We start from the raw sequence: 23,627 nt of genomic DNA, 5'->3' as shown, positions 1-23,627 counted from the left end.
AGTAGTTATAAGAATTGTATACCTATATTTGTTTGATAATTAACTTTTATATTATAATAAAATAGAGTTAATTATAATATTTTTAAAAAATTCGATAATAATATAATTGAATGATTAATAAGAAATTTTATCGAGTGTCCGCTAATAATAATTTTATATGAAAACTCAATTTATTTAAGAGAGAGTGAGTTTTTTTATGAAGAATCTGATATATATGATGTGAAGATTTTACTTTTTACGGATAGAATTGCGTATTTACGTATTAAATTTTTAACATATGATTTTATTTCGCGGTTACATTTCACGATTCATTTAAACGCTTATAGCAGTTATATTTTATTATTCATTTTAGACGATTACCATGTAATATTAATTATAATAGTTAATTTATTCATTATTAAAAAATAAATAATAATTTTAAAATAATAAAAAATAATAAAAATTATAAGAGAGATTGAGAATATACAGTAAATGATGAAAGTTTAAACACTAAATTTATATATCTAGAATATATACTATGTATTTGAATTTTAAAGTTTTAAAAAGTAATGGTAAATATTATTATCTTAATTTTGCTATTTGGTATTTTTTAAAATACCTTTAAGGAATTAGGTGGCTTAATCTCACAAACTTTAAACTGCATTAATGCAGGATGTCACGTGGCATTATTTTAAGTATTTTTAAAATGATCTGGTGGCTTAATACTGTTAACTAATTATTTAGTTTCAGCTTTCATACATATACATTTATATTGTGAAAAATAGTTTTAAACTAATAATGATTTTAAATTTTGAAATCAAAACTGAAATTAGAGGATCAAAGTTGATTTTTTTCAATTTTCAAAATGAATAAAAAAAGTACATATTTTCTAAAAACTCAATTGCTAAATTTCAACAAACTATAAATTAAATTAAACTAATATTATCTTTAAACCATATTGAAATAATCGATTCTGATTAATTTAAACAAAATTCTGATTTATTTAATTTTATTTATTTATATATATTAATAATAATTAAAAAATAAAATACTATTTTAAAAAATATTTAAAATTTAAATATAAAATTTAATAAAATTCATTTATTTCATATAAAAAAATATACAATACAATATCATATAATATGATGAGTTAATATTAAGAATTAGCAGTATTTGGTTCAAATTAAAAAAATTAATTAAATTAAATTAATTTAAAATTTTAGTTTAATTTTTTATTTATTTCGATTTGATTTAATTTTTAATTTTAAAAATTTAAATTATTTCAATTAGGTTCGATTTTAATTAAAAAAATTTAAAAAATTAAATCGAATAGATTAATAATAATAATATAAAGAGATTAGATCATGTTAAAATTAAAATATTTTAATTAAATTTGAAAATATAAAAAATAAAATATAAAAAATAAAATATTTATTAAAAATTTAAATTTATCAAATCCAATCGAATTAAATCAAATCAAATTAATTTAATTTAATTTAATTTTTATAAATATTAAAATTTTAATTTTTTATTTATTCAGTTTAATTTATTTTAAATTGAATAAGCAGAATTGTAATTTTTAATTAATACTCTTTATCAATTATAATCTAAGATATAAATAAAAATATTTAATGAATTAATAATTATTTATATTTATTTAATATATTTAATAATAGAATATTTTAATTTGATTAATTAAAATAACACGTAATGTAATGTGACTCTAAAAATACAAAATAATTGCTCGCTTCACAATTTGTTTTTGTCAATTTTTTTTTAACAGTGTCGTAAAAAGATGATTTTATAATTAGCGGGTCAACAAATCATTATCTGATGTAACGTTGAATCGGTCCCACATCACAGCATCCAATAAAACAGCTGGCAAGTAACAAATACATTGTACCTTCTAACAACTTCTATCTTGGCTTGTTGTGTTCAGTAAAACCGTCGAAAAGAAAATTTATTATTTAGTATTTATATTATTACTACACGGTCTTTTAATTTTAAAATATAATATTTTAAAAAATTATTAATCAATCACTCTATTAAAATTATTTTATTATTTATATATAATATTTTAAAAAATTTATTAATTAATTATTTAAAATTATAAAAAATTTATTAATTATAATTTATATTAAAAAATTTTAAAATTTTTTAAATATTTAATAACTAAAATTAATATAAAAATTAATTAATAAATTTTTTAAAATATTATATATATTTTAATATAATTTTTAAAAATCAATTAATAAATTTTAATATAATATATAAACTAAATAGTAAAATTTTCTATTAATTTTAATATTTTTAAAATAAAAACATTATTTCAGTCTTATAATTTTTCATTTATTTTATTTATTTATTTTTATATATATTAAGAAAAAAATTTATTAATTTATTAATTATATTATTTTTAAAAATATTAGTTTTTATTAAATATTAAAAGATATTCTCGATACTTATTTAAAAAATAATTAATAAAAAATTATTTTAAAAATAAAATAAAAATATAATAGTTAATTTATATATTATTATTATAATATAACAATAAAAATAAATAAAAAATAAACTAAGATAGCATAAAATTCATTTAAGAGGAATGAAATTTGATTAAAGTCCAGTTTGGCATTAATGTTGTGATTTAAAAAGTATTTTTTGGTAAAGTATCATTTATATATTATTGAGAGAAACAGTTTAATTAATTTCTCTAATTCAAAACAATAAAATAAAACATTTATAACTTGCATAATTAAAAAATAATAGAAGCTATATTTAAATTTTTAATTATTTTATTTGCTACGCATCATTTTATTATAATATAACTAATTTTATAATTTTAAATAAAATAATTATGCAATTTTAGTGATAAAAGATGTTACAATATAATTTTTTAATAAAAAAAATTGTCTCTAATATTGAAAGCAAACTTTATTATAAAGAAAATCAGAAGAGAACTTAAAATTGCTTTTCTAGCTAAAATTTGAAAAATTGAGAAGCTAATTATTATTTCCTATTCTCTTTTAAAAAAATAACACATATGAAATGGACTTTTTTTTATTTTTTTATTATATTAAAAATCCCAATTTAATAATAGCTTTTAAAATTTAAAAATGTTCATAGAAACCAACCACTTTAAACGAGTAAATTGATAGGGTTAATGAATATAACAGACTGTTTTGAATTTAGAATAAGTATATAATGTATACTTTAAACTATATGCAAATTTGCTTTTATATTTAAAAAGATATTGTTAATTATTGAATTTTTTAAAATATAACTAATACGAACCAGTGAGTCGCGTATTTCATATTGAATATCTATTAAATTATATCTGTTAATGATAATTTTTTTTATAAATATTCAATCTATTCTGGAGCGGACGAATATTGATGAAGTACCGAGTATTATAATATTATGGTCTTTATTTCTATTAATGAAATTATATTGCGACATGTAAAGTTATTATATTCTTATTATGTGATCATATCCTATAATAACAGTTCATAATTTGTTTTTAATAATTATTATATCATATTATATAATTGATGACTTCTAAGTTCACCTCGCCCCAGTCTAGGGTCAGGCCCAAGAAAATAGTTCATTACTTAGAAATCCTCAAGCCACTCACGCCAATTGGGTCCAGTCCGCTCAGCCTCACGACCGGGCTTCATCTGGCTTTCTCCACTAGGCCGGCCTTGTCTTCACTACACCTCGGGTCGATCCCATTTGGGCCCTGCTTTGTTCCTATTCTCCGGTCCAGCCCGGAACCCGAAGGAGGATTCATCCATCCGCCTTGCAGACCCGCCTACCCGCGCACAGAGAGAATCAGAGACTGTTGCCCATGGGGCAGAGATCTGATTCCCTTGTACGTCCGTATCAGCGTAGCAGGGACAGTTGGTCTAATGATACTCGTTCTGTTGGCACGTCACTAGCAGACAAAAGAAAACCTATAAAAGGAGAAATACTCGCCTCTAGATTTAAGTTTTTTCTAAATTTTACATAATTCATTATAAAAATCTTATTTCTCTGAATCTCAGATCATTAATAATATTATAAATAATTTATTACATAGTATAAAATTAATATGATTTTTTTATTTTTATCAATTTTCTTATAAAATATATGTACAAAAAACTTAGAGGTTGTAGATGCTTATCCTAATGATAATGACTAACAAACAATAATTTCCTTTTCTCTCATCATCAATCATTGTCATTTCCACTAAACTATACGTCTGAATTCACGACTTCTTGCTGTTTCTTAGTCTTGACAAGCCTTTGGGATTTGAATTTTTTGATTGATCGTTGAGAAATTTGATTATGAAGAGGATTTTAAAGCAAAGAATGAACTCATTTTCAACGCTTTCTAGGGATTCAATATTAAAGGTCATATGTGTTAATGGGTTCTCAAAAACTGAGATCATTTGCTTCCTGCTCATCGAGAAAAACAAGATCCTTTTGCAATAGTTATTCAACAACAGCGATAATGGTGATGGGCGTGGCTGAGTAAGTGGTGGATTTCTTGGCCATCGGAACTGTAGATGGCCAGTTGTTTGAGTGTGAAGAAGAGAAAAGAGGACGTGAGAGAGAAAATGGAAAAGAAAAATATTTAAGAGAGAAAATGAATTAGATTTTCAAAATATGGGTTTAGGCTTTATTCTGAATATTTAAAAAAAAGGGAAATTTCACAATTCTCAAGATGGAAGAGTTACCATTTGCAAGGGGCTTAAAGTGTTTGCCTTTGAAAATGAGAGATCAGTTTATTAATTATATTATATTTTAACCATGTAAAAGTAATTCTTCCAAAAGAAAAGATGAAATTCAATTACTCTCTTCCGTCTTCATTTTACTCTTCTGGCACTCTGGAAACCATTAATTAAGGCAATATTTTATTTTAAAATTATGACTTGTCGTTGACCTGAAGAACACCGTCCATAACATGGAGATGGAACTTAAATACCACCACCGCTCCGCCTCTTAGTCTTCACAAATAACCATTTCTCTAGTCTTTCTGCTATATAGTCTGAACTGCAGAAGCCCACAGAAACCATGGCAGACGCAGCATCGCCAGCTTCGACGTGGGGTTTCGCCACCGGCTTGTTTACACCCGCCTATCTTTTCTTATTGCTCAACTTGGTGATCGGCACCATTGCTCTCACCTCCCGTTTCGGCTCCAACAGAAGACAACATCAAGAGGAAATCCGACCGCTTGCTAGAGCCCCTTCCCTCTTAGAACGAGTCAAGTCCATCAACTTATCCTTCTACAACTACCCATCGTCCGACTCAGCCCCCCAAGTAGAAGGCACGGCGGACCCAGTGCAGGACTCCGAACCAGAGTGCCTAACTGAGGTTCCTCCGGCTCAACTTGAACGAGCCCCTTCCCTCTTAGAAAGGGTCAAGTCCATAAAGTTCTCCTCTTTCTACACATCCGAACCAGAAACAAAAATTGTGGCTGAACCTGTTTCGGAACCACATATGGATGCCGGTCATGTTGATCATCAGGTGAAGAGGAGTAAATCTGAGCCTAGAGCAGCTCCGGAGAGGAAGGCACGTGAGAAGATGAAGAAATCAGCGAGTGAAAGAGAAGTGGTCGTGGAGAAGGAAGAGGACGGAGAGAGCGTAGAGCGAAGAAGGCCAGCAACGACGAGGATAGAAAAAACGGTGTCGTTTGGAGACGAAGGGGTTGACGCGAAAGCCGATGACTTCATCAACAGGTTTAAGCAGCAACTAAAGCTGCAGAGACTGGATTCGCTCTTGCGTTACAGAGACATGCTTAAAGGAAAGTAAAGTTTCTTTTTCAATTTTCTTGGCTAGCCTTCTTTAATTTTACTTTTAGATTTCTGTGTTGTCACAAAGGAGTGAGCTTTATCGTCAGTGACTAAAAAGCTTTAGCCGATCTTCAAGTTTCCTGCTTCTGTCTACTAGTAGTACCGCGAGTCTCTCCAAAAAATGCAGCGGGTATTGTGATCATTTCGGACCTTATACGGCGCACAGATTGACTTTGAAGTGTGGAAAGAAGACGAGTGCACCGAGAGTGGAATGACAGAAATGCCCCTGTTTTGTGGATTATGTTAGTCTTAGAAGAGCGAGAGCGTCAGCGCAGCGCCTTAGTAAGTATAGCATTTGCATGTCATGTGCTATTGTGCGTAGCAAAGATGATTACTCCTTAGTGAAGATTGATTAGATTGTAAATGACTACAGTTTATTAGTATTGCTGTTGTTATTCATATATTTTTTTTTTTGAAAAAGAGGGATAGAGCCCTTATTTTATTAATTTAGGCGATGAAAGCTCCAATCTATCAGTATCTACTAAAAATTTTAATAGTAACAGAAGGCTATTGATGAATTTTCAAATTAAAATCATTACCAATGATTAAACTAGTCAAACGATCCGCTATCGCATTTGCTTCTCTGTAAATTTTTACCATCTTGACTTTTCAGCTTCTATTGATAAGATCACGACAATTCCTCATCAAATTAGCAATTTTAAAAACTCATGCACCTCTAACTGCAAGTAAATTTAATGCGAGTTGAGAATTCGTTTGAACTTCAATCTTCTTCGACCTGAATCCCATGCTAATACTAAAGTATAATATATTTTTCATAGTTCAGCTTCCATTGCTCCACAATTATCCAAAAACCGTTGAAAGCCTAAAAGTCATCTACCTTCATTGTTTCGAAAACAACCTGCATAACTTGTTTTTTCTGCTGACAACAATGCACTACCATCGAAATTATTAATATTTTAATAATTATATTATTATATAGTTTTAATTAAAAAAATAATTGTATTATTATATATGTAATTATTTTGTATGTTCGTTAATTAAATTGTATTTTTTCTAAGTACTAAATTCACCCATATAGAAATGACTATTGTATAAAATAAAGAAGAAAAAGAAGATGGAGATTTTTAAGAGAAATGAAAATGATTCTTTAAATAAAAATGGAGTCATGCATATTTAGAACTCTATATCTTTAAATCTCCTTTTGTAACTTTTCTTTTTATTGTTTTGTCTTTTTATTAAATATTTCTCCCTCTAAATTTAAATTAATAAAAAATATATATATAAAGAAATGAAACTTAGCAACATGCAAACTAAACAATAATGGGAATTAAAAAAAACAGCAAATCGATGTCTAAATATTTAAAAAATGAAGAAAAAAACTACCGTAATAATGTAGCTATTAAAATGTAGCAATAAAGTAACGAAATATGATAATTTATTTATAATAAAAGCTAAAATTAAGATTAATAAAAAAAAGGACGCCACGTCAGGGTTTACGTGGACAATCACCAGTCCTAGCTGTGATTTGAGTCATGTGCTCCTGCAACAACCAAAAGGTCCGAAACTAAAAATAAAAAATTAGTCGTCTACTTGGCTTTATTGAGAACATATTAAATTTTTCGAAACATTATTTTATTTTAATTGGAAATGAAATAAAGTTTAAGGTTTTATCAGTTTTATAAAAAATATTTAAAAAAAAAAATAATGATAAATCTGATTTTTCTCTCGCTTCATAACAATCTGATTTTCTTCTTACTCCATCATACGGATTCATTATATGAGTCTCTCAATATTCGATTTAATGAAAAGACTTATAAAATAAAAAAAAATGGTCAAGCGTCTACTGAAGATGTCCTGATGAATATACAAAAATTGCAGAGAAAAATAAAATAAAAAAATATGGAGTCCAGAAAAAAGTCAGAAGAAAACCCCTTTGTATCTGCTCGTGATATATATGCTTTTATGCTATAATGTTAGCTGTTTCTATCACTCAGTTTCGTACATACAGATGTGTTAAGACTCATTTCCTTGTCAGATGACCATTTAATTTTTTCCAGCACGTATGCGGGTAGGACTGCGAGATGATTGGGTCTACTCCCCTACTTCCTGTCACGTCACTTGGTTAGACTTTTTTTAGATGGATCCATACGTGTGACCTGTTCGGCCTAGTTCATTTTGCTGAGCTAGGGCACGCTACGCGGAGCTGATTGGTTTTGAGAAAGGCCTGGTAAGTCTTGAACCTACGTTCTTCTTTAAGGCATGACTAATAAGAAGTCCGACTGTCATTAAATATATTTTATATTTTTTAATATATAAAATTTATAAAATTTAGTTAATAAAAATTATTTTTCTTATCATGACAAATAAAAAGTAAATTATCTTTTTAAAAAAATTATTTTCAAAAGTCATTTTCAAAATTTTTATTAAGAGTTATATATATATAAATTTATTAATATATTTTAGAATAAATTACACTTTAAATTTTAAATTTTAATATAATTAATAAATTAATCATTTTATTTTTAAAATCAAACACTTAAATTCTTATATTTTATAATAATTCAAATTACACATTCCTACATCCATTAATAAGTTAATTCAATATTTTAAATTTTAATTAAAGGATAGAGTGATTTTTTTATTTCAAAAATACCCATTTTTTCTATTCTAAATTGATTTCTTCTTCTTTTATTCTTTCTAAACTTTCCTTAGAAAAATAAATCTCCATTCTTGTATCCATTATTCTCAATTCCAATTCTTAAAAATCTTTTTTTCATTTTTCCTCCATTCCTTTGAGTATTGTTGTCCCGTTATTCATGTAGCAAAAACTTTATCCGGTCAAAGCATTCAAGACCTTGAAACTTTAAATAGTGGAAACATTTCTAGGAATGGCAACGGGTAGGGTACCCGCGAAATTCAGGGTACCCAAATCCGAACCCGATTATATTTATAAAATCCGAACCCGTCCCAAATCCGTTTAATATTTTATTTTTACTATCCGAACCCGTCCCGAACCCGTTTAGCAATACCCGTACAATACCCAAACCCGATTTTTTTAATTCAATTCGATGAGAAAAACTGTCAAATAAACTACACCTAACAGTTGCACAACCCAGCAAACCCAGCAGTGTGTTCAATAACAAGAACCAGCAACTCAGCAACCCAGCAAATAATGATTTATAATCATATAATCAGATTAATTCCATAAATTCTAAAAATCAACAGTATTACATTAATCAAATAGTAAATAATTAAATTTTTTAATAGTATCCAAATAATTAGATAAATAGTTCCTAAATTCTAAAAATCTTTAATAGCAACTAAAAATTTTTCAAGAACATACACACAAAAGATCTTGATTATCAAAAAATTTGATTGTAAACCTGAAGAGAGTTCCAGGAGATGTCGCCGACGCCGATTGAGGAGGGGAAGGGTTGTCTCTAGCATCAGTGAAGTGGAGGAGAGAAGCGTCAATTGAAAAGAGTAGATGTCACGGAGAGAGAAGGAGATATCGCCGATGCCGACCGGGGAGAGGGAAGAGTTGTCTCCAATTGGGAAGTCGGAGATGTCGCCGCTGGAGAGAGAGAATGAGATATCACTGACTGGGGAGATCGCTGACTGGGGAGATCACTGACTGGGGAGAGAAAGGAGACGTCGCCGGTGCCGACTGGGCTGCCGGCAGTCGTCAGTGAAGTGGAGGAGAGGCGTGACTGAGAAGTGGAGGAGAGGCGTGACTGAGAACTATGGGAAGGGAAGCGAGGGAGAGAGGCGCCGACGAAGAGAGGAAAGCAGAGTAAAATGAAAAAAGGAATTAGGGATTAGGGTTACTTCACTTAGTTTTGTTAATATAGCTAATTGGGTTCGGGTAACGGGTATCCGAGCACCTATTCCCGAACCCTACCCGAATCCGAGACGGGTAGCATTTTTCAAATCCGAACCCGTTCAAATCCGTTTTATAAAAACCCAAATCCGTCCTAATAGGGTTTGGGCGGATCGGGTACCCGCAAAAACCCGCCCGACTGACATCCCTAAACATTTCCTCCTCCTCCACTCCCCCTCAACATGTTCTATCTCCTCCACCATTAAACAAGTAGATGCCTCTTGAGCCAGACAAAGAGTACCACATAAAGATAGAGATTGAAATAATTTCTTGAATAAAGGAGGTTGTGGAGGAAGATTCATGTGAAAAAGTGAGTCATAGAAAATGAAGGAAGCAGATGTTGTATCTGTAATTGGAAGATCTCCAATAAAGCCTAGTGGAGTTGTATGGGTAGAATTTGTGAAGGAGAAGGAAGAATTTGGGAGCAAAGAGGAAGAATTTGGGAACAAAGAGGAAGGTGAGCATCTGAGCAAGTGAAAAAAATTAAGAAGATTTATTGTTGGAGTATAAGATATTTGCTAAAGAAAATGAAGTGAAAATCAAAACTTGATTTGAATAATCTTTTATCATAGGGGCATTAATGTGAAGGGAAGTAAAGAGAGAACGTGGGAAACGGTGAGATTTTTCAAAGAAATTTTAAATATATATATTTTTTAATGGATTTTAGAGATGAAAATTTTTTTAATTTAAATGAAATAAAAATATAAAAATTTAAGTGTACAGTTTTAAAAATAGAGTTATTAATTTATTAATTATATTAAAATATATGAATTAGATATAATTTATTTTATATTTTAATTAAAATTAAACAATTAAAAAAAAGTTATTCCGTTGAAAAGTGCGAAATTGAAATTAAGCAACTCTGACATGGACCAGTCGTTTCTATCCTGGACCTGCGACCATGCTTGCCACCAAGCACAAAGCCTAGACCTATCAAAAACCAACCACAACCATATATCAAGCAAAGCCCTCTTACCTATTAAAGCTTTAATATGTAATATGAAGGTAATAAACAAAGAAGAGAAAAACCATTAACTAGAAAGTGAAGAGGGAGAACGCAATTGGCAGTACAAATCAATAAATAAAACAAAATATACTTTTGTTTCCCATCGTTTGATTAGAACGTAAAGAGCATAGAATCGACGATGGAGAGAAAAAAAAAAAAACTCTCCAAAAGGTAAAGATAAAAGAGGGTCTAAATATACCTTTATATCAACTTATGATGTCTAAATGAGTCATTTTAAAATTTTTACCAAATTAACCCCAAACTCTTTAGATGAGATCAAACTAATCTTATTATAATTAAATATTAGTTTTATCTATATTATATATAAAAATTAAAAGAAGGGTAAGGAATATTAAAACTGATATATTTTATTGATTATAATTTAATTATTATTTAAAAATTTTAATTTAATTATTTAATTATATTAGTGTTTATAAGTTCAAATTGATTGAAAAAATCTCTTAATTGATTAAATTTTATCATAGAAAAATTCACTTACCATTTAAATTATTTGTATTGAAATTTTATCATACATTAAATTATTTTTTAAAAAAATAATTACTATTTGTTTTTATTTAAAAAATTTTAATTTAATTATTTAATTATATTATTAGTCTATTTAAACTTAAATTGATTGAAAAGGTCTTTAATGAAATTTTATTATAGAAGATGTTTTTTAATATTTAAATTTTATTGTAAATTAAATTATTTTTTTAAAGAAAATAATAAATTAAAAAAATATATATATATATATATATATAAATTATTATCTTATATTGAAAATTAAAATTTGATGATGTATTATGTTTAGAAATAAAATAAAAATTATTTAATTAAATTATTATGATTAATAAATTCATATACTTTTTATTATTTTTTTATTTTACATATAATTTGTTTATATTATATATAAAAGTGGAAAGTAAGACAATATAGAAAATTTTAAAATTGCCGTTAAAACTTTTAAATTATTTACAATAGTTATTTAATTTTTAAAATAGTTGATAATTTTATTATTTAAATTTTATTTTTAAAATAAATAATAATTTTATTATTTAAATTAATTTTATAATTAATTAAGAAAATTATAAAAGGATATATAAGATATAATAAACTTAAAATTTTTTAAAATAAGGATATAAATTAGATGATAATTTTATTATTTAAATTAATTATATATATATTATTAATTTTTAGATGATTTTGTTGTATGATTTTCTTTTCATTTTTATATATAGTATAAATTATTTAATATTATACAAAAATATGATTATTATAAAATTATATTATATAATAAAATAAATTTAAAATACCACAAAGTTGTTATATGAATAAAACTATAAAATCAATAGTACATCTTTTATATTATTTTTAAATTAAAATTATATATTTTCTTTTACCTTCTATATAGATGGATATATAAAATGTATCATAAATTCAATATGCAATGTTTGTTCATAATAACCAAGTAAAGCACAATAGACTTCTCAAAGCTTATGCTTCTGTTCTTAGTTATCACCCTTTGTTGCTTATTTCAAACTTCTGCATTTATTGATAAGAAGGTTTAATTTTTTTACTTGTATTTTATTGTTTCTTTATTACTTTTAGAATAAATGGATTTGGGTTTTATTTTTTTTTCTTTTTCTTTTTTTTTTCTTTCTTTGTATTTAAAATTTTATATAGTGCATTGGAATATATAAGATAGTCTTCATTAATTCAGTTTTATTAGTGAGATTTTGAGCTCCTTTATTAAAAGATTTATATCTAATTTTTTTTTAACTAAAAATTGATATATAATAATAAATAATAAAAATAATAAAAAATTCATGCATTTTAAAATTATTTTACAATCATATAAATACCTTCTCAATTAGAAGTGGATTCAATTTAAAAAATAAAAATTGAAATTGAATAAAAATAAGAGAATAAATGAATCGAACTGAACTGATTAGATCAATTTAGTTTGATTAAAAAATTTTTGATTTTGAGATAAAAATTTAAGAGTGACAAATAAACACAACTTAAAAAATTGCAAATCCCAAACTTTTAAATACTATATGTAAATACACCTCAAATTTATCTGATTAATCCATTTATAAATCTCAATAAATAAATACCCATAAACATATACATGATAAATAGAGAAGATTCAAAAATCCAATAGAGAATTCAAAATACAAATTAAACCTACTTATAATCAACGTACACAAATAAAATAGATAAGGATCGAACAGATGAAGATGCAATATATAAATCTCAAATCAAATCTACTTATAATCAATACACACAAATCAAACAGATGAAGAATCAAACAGATAAAGATGAAACAGATGGAATGAATGAACTAGGTGTCAATGAACCGTAGAGTGATGAATCACTAGGGAAGGACAGCCAATAGGTCGACGGATGAAGGGAAAGTGAACTCATTATTTTTGTAAAATATTATAAATCCATTGGAAGCTAGAAGAAGAAGGCAGATGAGGAGTGAAAGAAACAGTAAGAAGAAGGAGGAAGAGGAAGAGTAGAGAAGGAAATAGTGAGAAAAAGAAGAAAGAAGAAGGATTGAAGAATGACATTGGGCTTTGAGAGACGAGGTTGGAAGGGTGGCTGTTCTATACATTAGATTAAAGACATTTGGAGAAAGAAAGTTTATATAATTAGGTTTAAAAGGCAAAAATGGTGCAATAATAAAAAAATCGATTCAGTGACCGAATTAATGGAACCGAATAAAAAAGTTAATTTTTTTTCTAAAAATTAAAATTAACACTGATCTGATCAATCGAAAAATTGAACTAAATAAAAATATCAATTCAATTTAATTTAATCTTTTAGTTTTAACGTTGAATGCTCAGTTCTAATCTCGATGGATTTACTTCTTACATAAGAGAAGAAGAAACATCGGAAAGTGCAAAGTATTATAGGGTTATATCTATTATTTTAAATGAGGCAAAATAAGTAAACAACTACATACAACATATTCATGAAAATTTATAAAAGTGAAAATAAATTTTTAATCTGTAATTTTTCCATCATGAAATTTTTAGAAAATAATATTAAAAAAATATAAATTAATAATAAATAAAAAATCAAATATTTATAATTTTTTTATAATTATTTATTTTGAAAATAATATTATATGAGATATATACTCGTGACACAAGTCAAATATTAAGGAAGAGTAATTAGTCAAATGAAAGCTATGTCCAGTTCACCACAGTGGGTTTAAAGTGTTGCCTAATTGTGCCGCTGCTCCTTTCAGACCATTTTCTATCTACCTGCGATGCGTGAAGATTATTATAAAAATTATATTAATATAAATATATAATTATAATTTTACCCTTAAATAAGCAATTGTGAGGTTTAGGAGTATACGTTGCTTTTGAGCTCCAGAGATAAGTGCTTAAAATCTAGGTCCGTGGCACCGGGAGTGCGGGGCTCGGCAATTTTTGGCAGGGAAGTATTTCTGCCGTACAGCATCATCGTCTTCAGCTATTGCGTCGTCGAAACGCACCGTTTCTTTGTACTTCTGGACTCACTTCACCCACACTCAGAGAGATTTGAGGCTTTGCTCAGGATGGCGGAGAAACCCCAACCTGTTCGCGTACTGTACTGTCTAGTTTGCAGTTTACCCGCCGAGTACTGTGAATTTGGCCCCGATTTCGAAAAATGCAAGCCCTGGTTGATCCAAAACGCCCCTGACCTTTACCCCGGTCTCATCAAAGGTCGCTTTATCCCTGAATCACCTTTTATTTTTTGATTTCCTTTTTATATAGTTGATTTTTAATTGTAAAATTTAATATTCCTGCAGAGACCAACGCCAAGGAAGCGGACAAGGTCGCCGAGCAGTTACAATCCGCCGGCATCTCATCCAGCAGCGGTGACGGTGCTACTCCTTCAGGTTACAATATTTTTAGCTATTTAAATAATGCTTGGACAATTTTGTTTTAATTTTAATGCCAGGTTTTAATTAACTGTATAGAAACATGAAATGTAATGAAAGAAAATTATTTGTATCAGTTCACAATTGACTCTTTTGAACTTGTTTGTTGAAGTAATACATTGAGAGCTCCAATTTTGGCATTAGGGCGGATAACTTAGCAGGAAAATTAGTATATCTTCAGATCATCTGCTAGCTGAAAGTGTATGAATGAAGCCAATATATACAAGTCTTGATGGAATTGCATAGGATTTGAATCTGATTTACGACACAGTTTAGCTTTTATTACGTGATAAGCATGTGTGTAATGTGATGTAGTATGTTGTTATGTCTTGATAAGTTACTAATTAAAGTTTCTTCTCCATTGTCAAATTGTATTTTAAATTGTCCTAGCTGTGGTGATTAACATTTGGGTGATGTCTGTGTTGTGGCCTTGTGTACTGTGGTGTCTGTGGATTCCAGGGGTTACTTCTGCACCTAAGGAAGAAGTAAAACGTCTTCCTGGAGGGAAGATAAAGAAGAAAGTAAGAGTCTATAATTGTTCTTTTGGCTGAAAAGGTTGAACTGAATTTGCTTAATTACCTTAAATTAGTTCCATTAGTTTTTGGTACTTCCAACATTGTACATGATAATGAGTAATCATTTATTCATTGAGCCATTTCTTTATAGGAGAAGCAAGAAGTTGTTATAGAAAAGGTCACACGCAACAAGCGGAAATGTATCACCACTGTTAAAGGACTGGACCTGTTTGGTGAGGTTTTCACTGCTTTGACCCTCTTTTTATTTTATTTTTATTTTAATTTTTTTACATCCCTGAACATCATTTTGTCTCTTTGAAATTGTGTTTTAGGTGTTAAACTTAGTGATGCATCTAAAAAACTTGGGAAAAAGTTTGCTACTGGAGCCTCTGTTGTTAAGGTGTGTAATATTGTTAGGCATTATAGGTTTCTTTATCATTGATGTTGTTTTTGTTGTAGCTTCTCTGATTTATTGGTTTAGGGTCCAACTGAGAAGGAGCAGATTGATGTTCAAGGAGACATATCCTATGACATTGTGGACTTCATTACAGAGACCTGGCCTGATGTAAAATATTCATCTTTCTCCCTCCTATTTAAATTATTTTCTGGCCACTGTCTTTGGTTACATTCTTACCCTGATAATTGTAACTGTATATTTGCTTAAATACCCATTCTTTTGCAGACAATTAACTTCTGCTTAAAGTAGAGTGATGTACACCTGTGAAACCTGCATTTATTGCTGCTAATAGTTTCCATGTATACCATATTTAAGTTCTTTCAACATTGATTCTTAAGAAATATGCCTTCGACAAACCTAAGAGCTTAAGAGAGAAACTCTTAGAAAATTTAGCAGTTAGATAAGCAGTTACATAATTTAGAACTTTACTGTTATATCTTACTGAATTGGTATTGTATAGAATTTGGGAGGTTTAGGGATGGGAAGCATGATAATTGTTCCATTCTGGGTCTGGCTGAAATAGCTAGAGTTAGAGGGTGCATCAGTCGGTTCAGTTCGGTTTGGATAATAGAATAATCAAACAAACTAAACCTATTAGAACTTAAACAAATTGAACCGATTTATAAATAAAACCGAGTCAAATTGAATCAAAATAATTCAATTTGATTCGGTTCGATTCTTTGTTTTTATCTTATTTTGGGCCCTTTTTTTATAGACAATTTAAATCAAATGTAAAATAGAAATAAAATTAAGAGTGTTATGGATATGCATAGATTCCGATCAAAGTGGTTACAACAAATAAGATCAGTATCTTAGTTTGTTATCTTTAATTTAATTTTTTAGTTGTTATCTTTAGTTAATTTTTAAATTTTAAATTTTAAAGTTTAATACAAGATAGAAAGTGATATATCTTTTTCTCCTCCGGCTCCATGATAGATCTGGTTTTCTTCTTGGTCCATCATATGGGTCCATCAAATGGGTCTCTCAATGTTCTATTTGATGAAAGGACTTGCAAAATAAGGAAAAATGGTCAGGGGTCTACCGGGGATGCCCCGGTGGAGACCCTCCGATGTTCAAGTCAGATTTTATGAATTAGAGTAGTATATTTGGGCAAGAGCTGCAGAGAGAAAATAAAAATGGAGACAGGAAAGAAGAGAGAAGAGAGCCCCTCTGGAAGATCCCGTCCTTTTTACCTACCCTTGGCATGCACGCAGACCCGGTTGCAAAGTGACTGGGCCGGCTATTCTTTCTCACATCATCTCACTGGGCTGGATTTCTTCTCATTGAACCCGGGCTCATGGTGGACCCGGTCCGGTCTCATAGTGGTCCCAGCCTACCCTGTTCATCCAGATCGAGGCTTGAGAGGCTGGATCGGTCTTGCTTAAGGAGGGCTTGATGGGTTTTGGGTCATTGTTCTCCTCTTGGGCCTGGCCCCGCCCAGAGTAGAGGAAGCCCGGCGGTCATCAATTGCCCCTTTACCTCCTCAGCATTTATTACATGAGTGGTGAGGGGGTAAATCCCTGGACTTCATTTGTGACCGCGCGGCCTGAGAATTGCTCTTGTCAAAAACGTCATTTCCTTGCCTTTTTATTTCTTTGTCTTCTTGCTTTGATGTTTGAATATATGGCGATCTGGAGAGGTGTATTTGATGATGAATGATATTTCACCTCGGCCTGTACCTCATTATTATTTTTTACTCGGACTGCATTCTTACTTTGTCGATTTTACTTAATCGATGGACCAGGCTGTCTCTACTCGGATTTGCCAGTCGAACTGACCCGAGCTAAGAGCTCGACATCGAGCTAAGCTTCTGACTTAAGAGTTTTTCTTATTTTTATGAGGACATTTCTATCTTTGGCTCATGACCTTGTCAGTACTGCGAGCTTGGATGTATAATTCCTATAGAAATATCTTATTTGTAAGAGTGCCCCGTATTAGACAATTTTAACTCTCGTTCTTGTTATGAGCTCGGATATCTGGTCCCTCTTGATGTGACCTTCTGGCAGTCGGTGCGGTCTGAGCTGTGTGCTCCACTGGGATAGGGAGCTCGGCCTTTTGTCGTTTTCCTCTCCCAGGGTCATCTTTGCTAAGTGTTTGTTTACTGTGAGTTAATTCGAGCTGTGAGCAGGGTCTCTCGCTTTTGTTTATCCTTTTGTGTTTTTCTGCATTTGCAGGCCTTTTCATGTAGGGAGCTCGGCTCTCTGGTATGTCTTCTATACTCAAGCTTTATTCAGCTTGGCTGTTTACTTGTCGTGAGTCCGTCCATACTGCGGATTAAGGAGCTCGGATTTTTGTTCTTTGCTTAGGCTTTTACGCCTATAACTTGTGATGCTGCCTGTGCTACGGACTCAGGAGTTCGGAATTTCGCCTTCCTCACTTTGGTGCCCCGAGCTCTTTTGTGAAGTCAGACTTAATCTCTTGCTTTCTTGTCGAGCCTTATACGGGCTGTGTTTCAGTCTGACTGGTTGTTGTACGTCTTTAACTTTTTCTTTTATAGACTTATAGCCTTGTCGGTGCAGACATAGAGCCCCTCCAAGCTTCTGGGGAGATCGACCCTGGATTGAAGAGGTTGGACTATCTGTTTTGGACTTGACCATACTGCGGTTTGATTCTTTTGTATCCTAATGAGTCGGGGCTTCCTACTGCCCCTGAGTGTTTTATGGGCTGTCTGCCCTCGAGCGTTTTGCGGGCTTTTTGCTGCCTAGACCTCTCTCTAGGCCAGCTGAGCTGGTTTAGTGCCAGCAGTTAATTCTCGAGGTTGGTGCCTCTTATGATTGCCCCTGGTTCTTTGTTTGGTTCTCTATCATGGTATGCATTTTGCTTAGGATTCGCCTCGCTTTATTTTAGTCTGCTTATTGGATTTATCCGTACTGAGCTCATTTTCTTGAGATCGACATCGTGCTTTGGCGCTTTGGCGCCGTTGTGTGAGATCAGAGTCTCTTTACCTTAGGACCCGAGCTCCTTTGGGAGGTCGGAGTTTAGCTTTTCGTTTATGGTCCAGGGCCCCAATCTTTTGTGTGAGATCGGAGCTGTGTTCTTATGAGTTGTTTTTGCGTGTTGTCACTGTATGCCGCTGTTTGCTGTGAGCATACAGTATTTTTTATTAATAAAAGCGAAAGAATAATTCCTTTCATCCTCTCAGCTCGGTTTTGTGATGCCGGAGGCACTTGGGGAGCCCAGTCACCTACCTCACTGAGGTCTTGCGCAAGGTTCAGGCAATGTGGCCTTACTGTCGCTTCGTCATCTCAGCTGGTTTTGTGGTGCCAGGAGATCTTGGGGATCCCGGTCTTGTATCCGAGAGATCTTGGAGATCCCGGTCTTGTATCCGGGAGATCTTGGGGATCCCGGTCTTGTGGTGCCGGGAGATCTTGGGGATTCGGTCTTGTTGCACCGGGAGATCTTAGAGATCCCGGTCTTGTATCCGGGAGATCTTGGGGATCCCAGTCTTTTGATGACCGTGGTCCACCATGAGCCCGGGTTCAATGAGAAGAAATCCAGCCCAGTGAGATGATGTGAGAAAGAATAGCCGGCCCAGTCACTTTGCAACCGGGTCCGCGTGCGTGCCAGGGGTAGGTAAAAAGGACGGGATCTTCTTCCAGAGGGGCTCTCTTCTCTCTTCTTTCCTCTCCTTCCTGGTCTCCATTTTTATTTTCTCTCCGCAGCTCTTGCCCAAATATACTACTCTAATTCATAAAATCTGACTTGAACGTTGGAGGGTCTCCACCAGGGCATCCCCGGTAGACCCATGACCATTTTTCCTTATTTTGCAGGTCCTTTCATCAAATAGAACATTGAGAGACCCATTTGATGGACCCATTTGATGGACCAAGAAGAAAACCAGATCTATCATGGAGCCGAAGGAGAAAAAGATATATCAGAAAGTATTTTGAATTCAAATGTTGATGTAATCTGAATGTAGTTTTCACTATAAAAAGACACTTGAGATCATTGAATAAAACATTCAAAAGACATTATTCAAAAGTTTATGAGATCTGAGAATTCTCTGAAATGAGTTCTCAATTTATTTCGCAATAGGTTTCTCAAAGAAAAGCATAAATATTAACAAGGGAAAATCAGTCTAGCGAGAGGAGGATTTTCCAGTTAATCGACGAGATCCTATATAAGGGCATATAACAACTTGGTATCAAAGCCGGTCTAGAAGAGAGGCTGAACTCTTTCATGCAACAAATTGATACTCAATTCAACGACTTGGCTTATAAGTTTCGGAGTTCATCTGCACCTTCAATAGAGGAGCAAACAAGATGGAACAAGTAGCGGTCAATAAAATTTTGTCCAACCAAATAATGATCGTTTTGAAGGGCGCGTAGTAGTGCCTAGATATACGAAACCTTGCTTTCCCACATTTGATGGCTCCAATGACCCGTTTGGATGGCTCAATCGCTGTGAACAATTTTTTCATAATCAACAAACGTTGGAAGTAGAAAAAGTTAGTCTAGCTACCTTCCAAGTCTAGCTACCTTCCATCTTACTGGTGAGTCTCAATTTTGGTTTTACAGATTTCAACAAGAAGACTGGAATGACATGGCAAGTGTTCAAGGATAACAACAACTTGTGATTCGGTCCTCCTTTTTATAGCAACGCCTTGGGGGAGTTGGTGAATTTGAAGCAAGTTGGATAAGTAGAAGACTATCAACGCCAATTTTGCCAATTTCAATCCTTATTGGCAAAAGCAACAACTGTTTGAACCAACCAACAAGTTGACTTTTTTACTATAAAATCGTCTGAGACTATTCGGCTTGAATTTGGCTTGAGGTGGAGCTACAAAACCCTTCCAATTGAGTTACAATAATGAATTTTGTTCAAACATTCGAGAAGAAAAAACAATTGGGTTAGATGATGATAGCTTATTTCAAGGGTCTGCACCATTTAACTCATGAGTTTATGGGAAATAATAATGCAGCATCTTCAAATATCATAAGCACCTTAATTCCATTTGTCAAAAGACTTAGCAGGACAGAAATGACTAAACGTCGAGCTATTTGTCAAAAGACTTAGCAGGACATAAATGACTAAACATCGAGCTAAAGGCCTTTGCTATAACCATCAGTGCAAAAAATTATTTTGGATGGAGTTGAAGGATCTATGGTCTCCTTTCTCCAAGAAGGGGTAATGTTACGGATACGCATTATCCTTCTATTTGATAGAATCTGATAAAGTGGTTGTAACAAATAAGATCAGTATTGATTTTTTAGTTGCCATTTTTAGTTTAATTTTTAAATTTTAGATTTTAATAGAAATAGGAAGTATTTTAAATTCAAATGTTGATGCAATCTGAATGTAACCTTCACTATAAAAAGGCACTTGAGATCATTGAATAAAACATTCAAAAAATTTTTTTTCATCCATTTATGAGATCCGAGAATCCTCTCAAGCGAGTTTTCAATTTATTTCACAATAGGTTCCTAAAAAAAAAGCAGAAACATTAACAAGGGAAAATCGACCTGTGACGAGATCCTATTTAAGGGCACACAACAAAGAGCTCCTTTGCAACTAGTCAGTCTTTGAAGTTTTGATGCTCAAAACATCAATACGGAAAGAAAACAGCTCAAAATACCAAAGCACAAGTAAAATACCATTCAATGATGTGTCTATTGTCTACCCAGAACCCAAAAAAACAAATAAATGAAAGAAAGGAATATTTCAAATTTCAGGAAGATGAATTGAACCTGAGCAAAACTGATTACTCAAAAAACAAATAAAATTAAATGTCAAGCTTACAGAAACATTACAAATTTCAGGAAAAAAGGAAGGTTGGAGGGTGGAATTCCATGAATATTCAGAATTCCAGATATTACAAACCCATTGCCATTGAAGAATTTAGATGTTGCACATGCAGTTCAGCAGCTACTGTGCGAAATAAGAGAGATAAAGAGAGATTTTGAAGAAAATAAAGGAAGGAAGATAAAGGGATATCAAGATGTGGAAGAAGAAGGCAACACCAAGAGAAGATATGAGAAAAAGGAGAGAAGGAAGTGAATATATTAGAAAAAGGAGATAAGGAAGAGGAGATGTTGCAAGATGAACTGACAAAGGGAGAAAATTGCAGAGATGAATATAGTTGATGGGATGCGGATGAGCAGGCTAATGGCTAGGGTTCAGGAGAGTATGTATGAATATATAGTGAGATTGGATGGCCATGGTCATTTCAAATGGATGGCTGGATCTAATCAAATTAAAGAAAGTTATTTTTGTAGGACTCCAATGCAGAATCCAAAAAGCCATGTATCTTCACATTTGAGGTATATTAGTTTGGTTCTGTTCTTCTGAATATTTTCTGTCAAATACGAAACCGAACCGAATAAACCAAAAATTCAAATATCTTAACCGAACTGAATCAAACTGAGTTTTTGAATTAACTGTACCAAATTTTCTATCTAAATTCGTCCAGTGGTTTTCCGATTGAACTGAATTATGCCCATCCTCAGCCAGAGTGTTGCTTGTGAGCAAGGAAAACGAAATGCAGGGTATCTCATTTTCTCTTTTTGGGTACTTTTGTTGAAACATAAGTTTATTGCCAACTTGTTTCCTTCAATGAATCAACAAAATAGTGAAGCTAAAGAATTCACTATCCCTCCGTTTAGAATCAATAATTAGTCAAGAATTTAATTCAATTGATCTTTTTTCTAACAATTCTCTTTTTTGGAATAGAATTCAATTCCTTTCATCTTAAAAGAAGTTGACATCATGCATGATTTTGCAAAAATTTATTTGAATTCTTTTCGTACAAAATGAATTATGACAAACGAAGGGTAAAGGAAATGCAATGATCCTTTGTTAAGGAGTGGATTATTCTTATTGATTTCAAAAAACAAAAAATGTTAACCAAAGATGTACTAACTATATTCCATTTTGTTTCCTTAGGTTATGCTCAATATGTAGTTATGGTTATGTTTCTTTAATGATATATTCTTATTGAACACTGAAATACACTAGATCTGTTGTACTCCACTTTGATAAGAGAACTGAAATGGGAGTCAAAACAATACTTCTAATCTTTGCATGTTATCTGGAGCATGAGTGTGTTGACTTACTCTACCCTCGGTAATTGGTAGGTTTGAGTGCTTTACCATGGTTGGGATCTTTACTTGAGGGCATAACCTTCCTGCAGTAATCTTCTGTGAACCAGTTGCAGGAAAGCTGATACAAGGATTGAAAACAGTGCTCTGATTTCCCATGGAAAATCATAGAGTTTTATTCTGATAAATGCATTTTGATATAGTGCTTGCATCCCAACCCTGGTGCGATAATATTGTACTCTTTGTAAATTTAACCCCACTGTCTTTTGAGATTTGACATTTATGCCTTTTTCCCCACTTTACTCATTATTACTTGTATAGCCGAAAGAGATGTCATATCTCAGAATCACTGAATAGGGAATTGTGATACATTGACTAAATAGGTTTTTCCCGTCATTTTCTTCTCTCAGGTCCCAGAAGCTGCAATTTATTTTATTGAAGATGGTAAGAAGGTCCCAGCTGCTTGATTCTGAATCATAAGTACAACTGTTATTGAGTGTGGCATCTTCCTCTTAGCCTGGCACTTTCCAAACTTGATGCTGTCTCAAGGTAAGTGGACTGCTGAATAGAATCTAATCAGGACCAAAACATTTTGTCACTCCTTAAATCTCCTTTGTTTTGGAACTGGATATGTCTTTTATTAATAGCTAGAATTTGTACAGGCATGTTACATGTGCCGATTGCGCTTTTTTTTTTTTAAAAAAAAAAAAATACTGAAAGCTGCTGAGTTGAATCCTTCATAAGCAACCGTTTTTTCACAGTATGCTACAGCATAGTTTATCCTGCTGATATAATTGCTGCTACAGGGAGGTTAAGGCTTTTATGTGTGCCTCAGGGCAATGCAAGTATTTTTGAATTTGCCTAACAACAATGATGGCTAGATCTGACCTGTAATTTAGATTGAGGGTTGGTTTAGCATGTTAGTTTTGTTTTATATTAGATTTTGTACTCCCTTCATCCATGAATTTAGTTGAAAAGGAGGTTTAGCATATGCATAGGTCCTGTGAGAGTCCACAAACAAA

At 31.6% G+C, this 23,627-nt stretch overlaps 2 protein-coding genes across 3 annotated transcripts; both read left to right on the top strand.

The window, feature by feature from the left end:
* The first annotated feature begins 4,883 nt into the window (after nt 1-4,883).
* LOC110604227 (pathogen-associated molecular patterns-induced protein A70) lies at nt 4,884-6,255 on the top strand. The gene has a single exon (XM_021742372.2). The coding sequence runs from the start codon at nt 5,031-5,033 to the stop codon at nt 5,766-5,768; it is 738 nt and encodes a 245-aa protein (XP_021598064.1). The 5' UTR covers nt 4,884-5,030; the 3' UTR covers nt 5,769-6,255.
* A 7,683-nt stretch (nt 6,256-13,938) lies between these two features.
* On the top strand, nt 13,939-23,297 carry LOC110604085 (translation machinery-associated protein 22). Of its 2 annotated transcripts, XR_002486204.2 has the most exons (8): nt 13,939-14,378; nt 14,465-14,554; nt 15,056-15,117; nt 15,263-15,344; nt 15,444-15,511; nt 15,593-15,676; nt 22,642-22,827; nt 23,016-23,158. XR_002486204.2 is itself a non-coding variant. In XM_021742164.2 (7 exons), exons 1-7 carry the CDS (start codon nt 14,231-14,233, stop codon nt 23,070-23,072), a joined length of 591 nt encoding a protein of 196 aa, XP_021597856.1. In that variant the 5' UTR covers nt 13,942-14,230; the 3' UTR covers nt 23,073-23,297. The 2 variants fall into 2 exon arrangements, 1 of the variants encoding a protein (XP_021597856.1); XM_021742164.2 differs by lacking the exon at nt 22,642-22,827 and having other exon boundaries at nt 13,942-14,378; nt 23,016-23,297.
* Nucleotides 23,298-23,627: the final 330 nt, after the last annotated feature.

The sequence above is a fragment of the Manihot esculenta genome, chromosome 16, assembly GCF_001659605.2.
Source record: "Manihot esculenta cultivar AM560-2 chromosome 16, M.esculenta_v8, whole genome shotgun sequence".
In the NCBI taxonomy this organism is placed as follows: domain Eukaryota; kingdom Viridiplantae; phylum Streptophyta; class Magnoliopsida; order Malpighiales; family Euphorbiaceae; genus Manihot; species Manihot esculenta.
The sequence above is the reverse complement of the archived record's forward strand: the minus strand, read 5'-3'. Positions and strand labels throughout refer to the sequence as shown.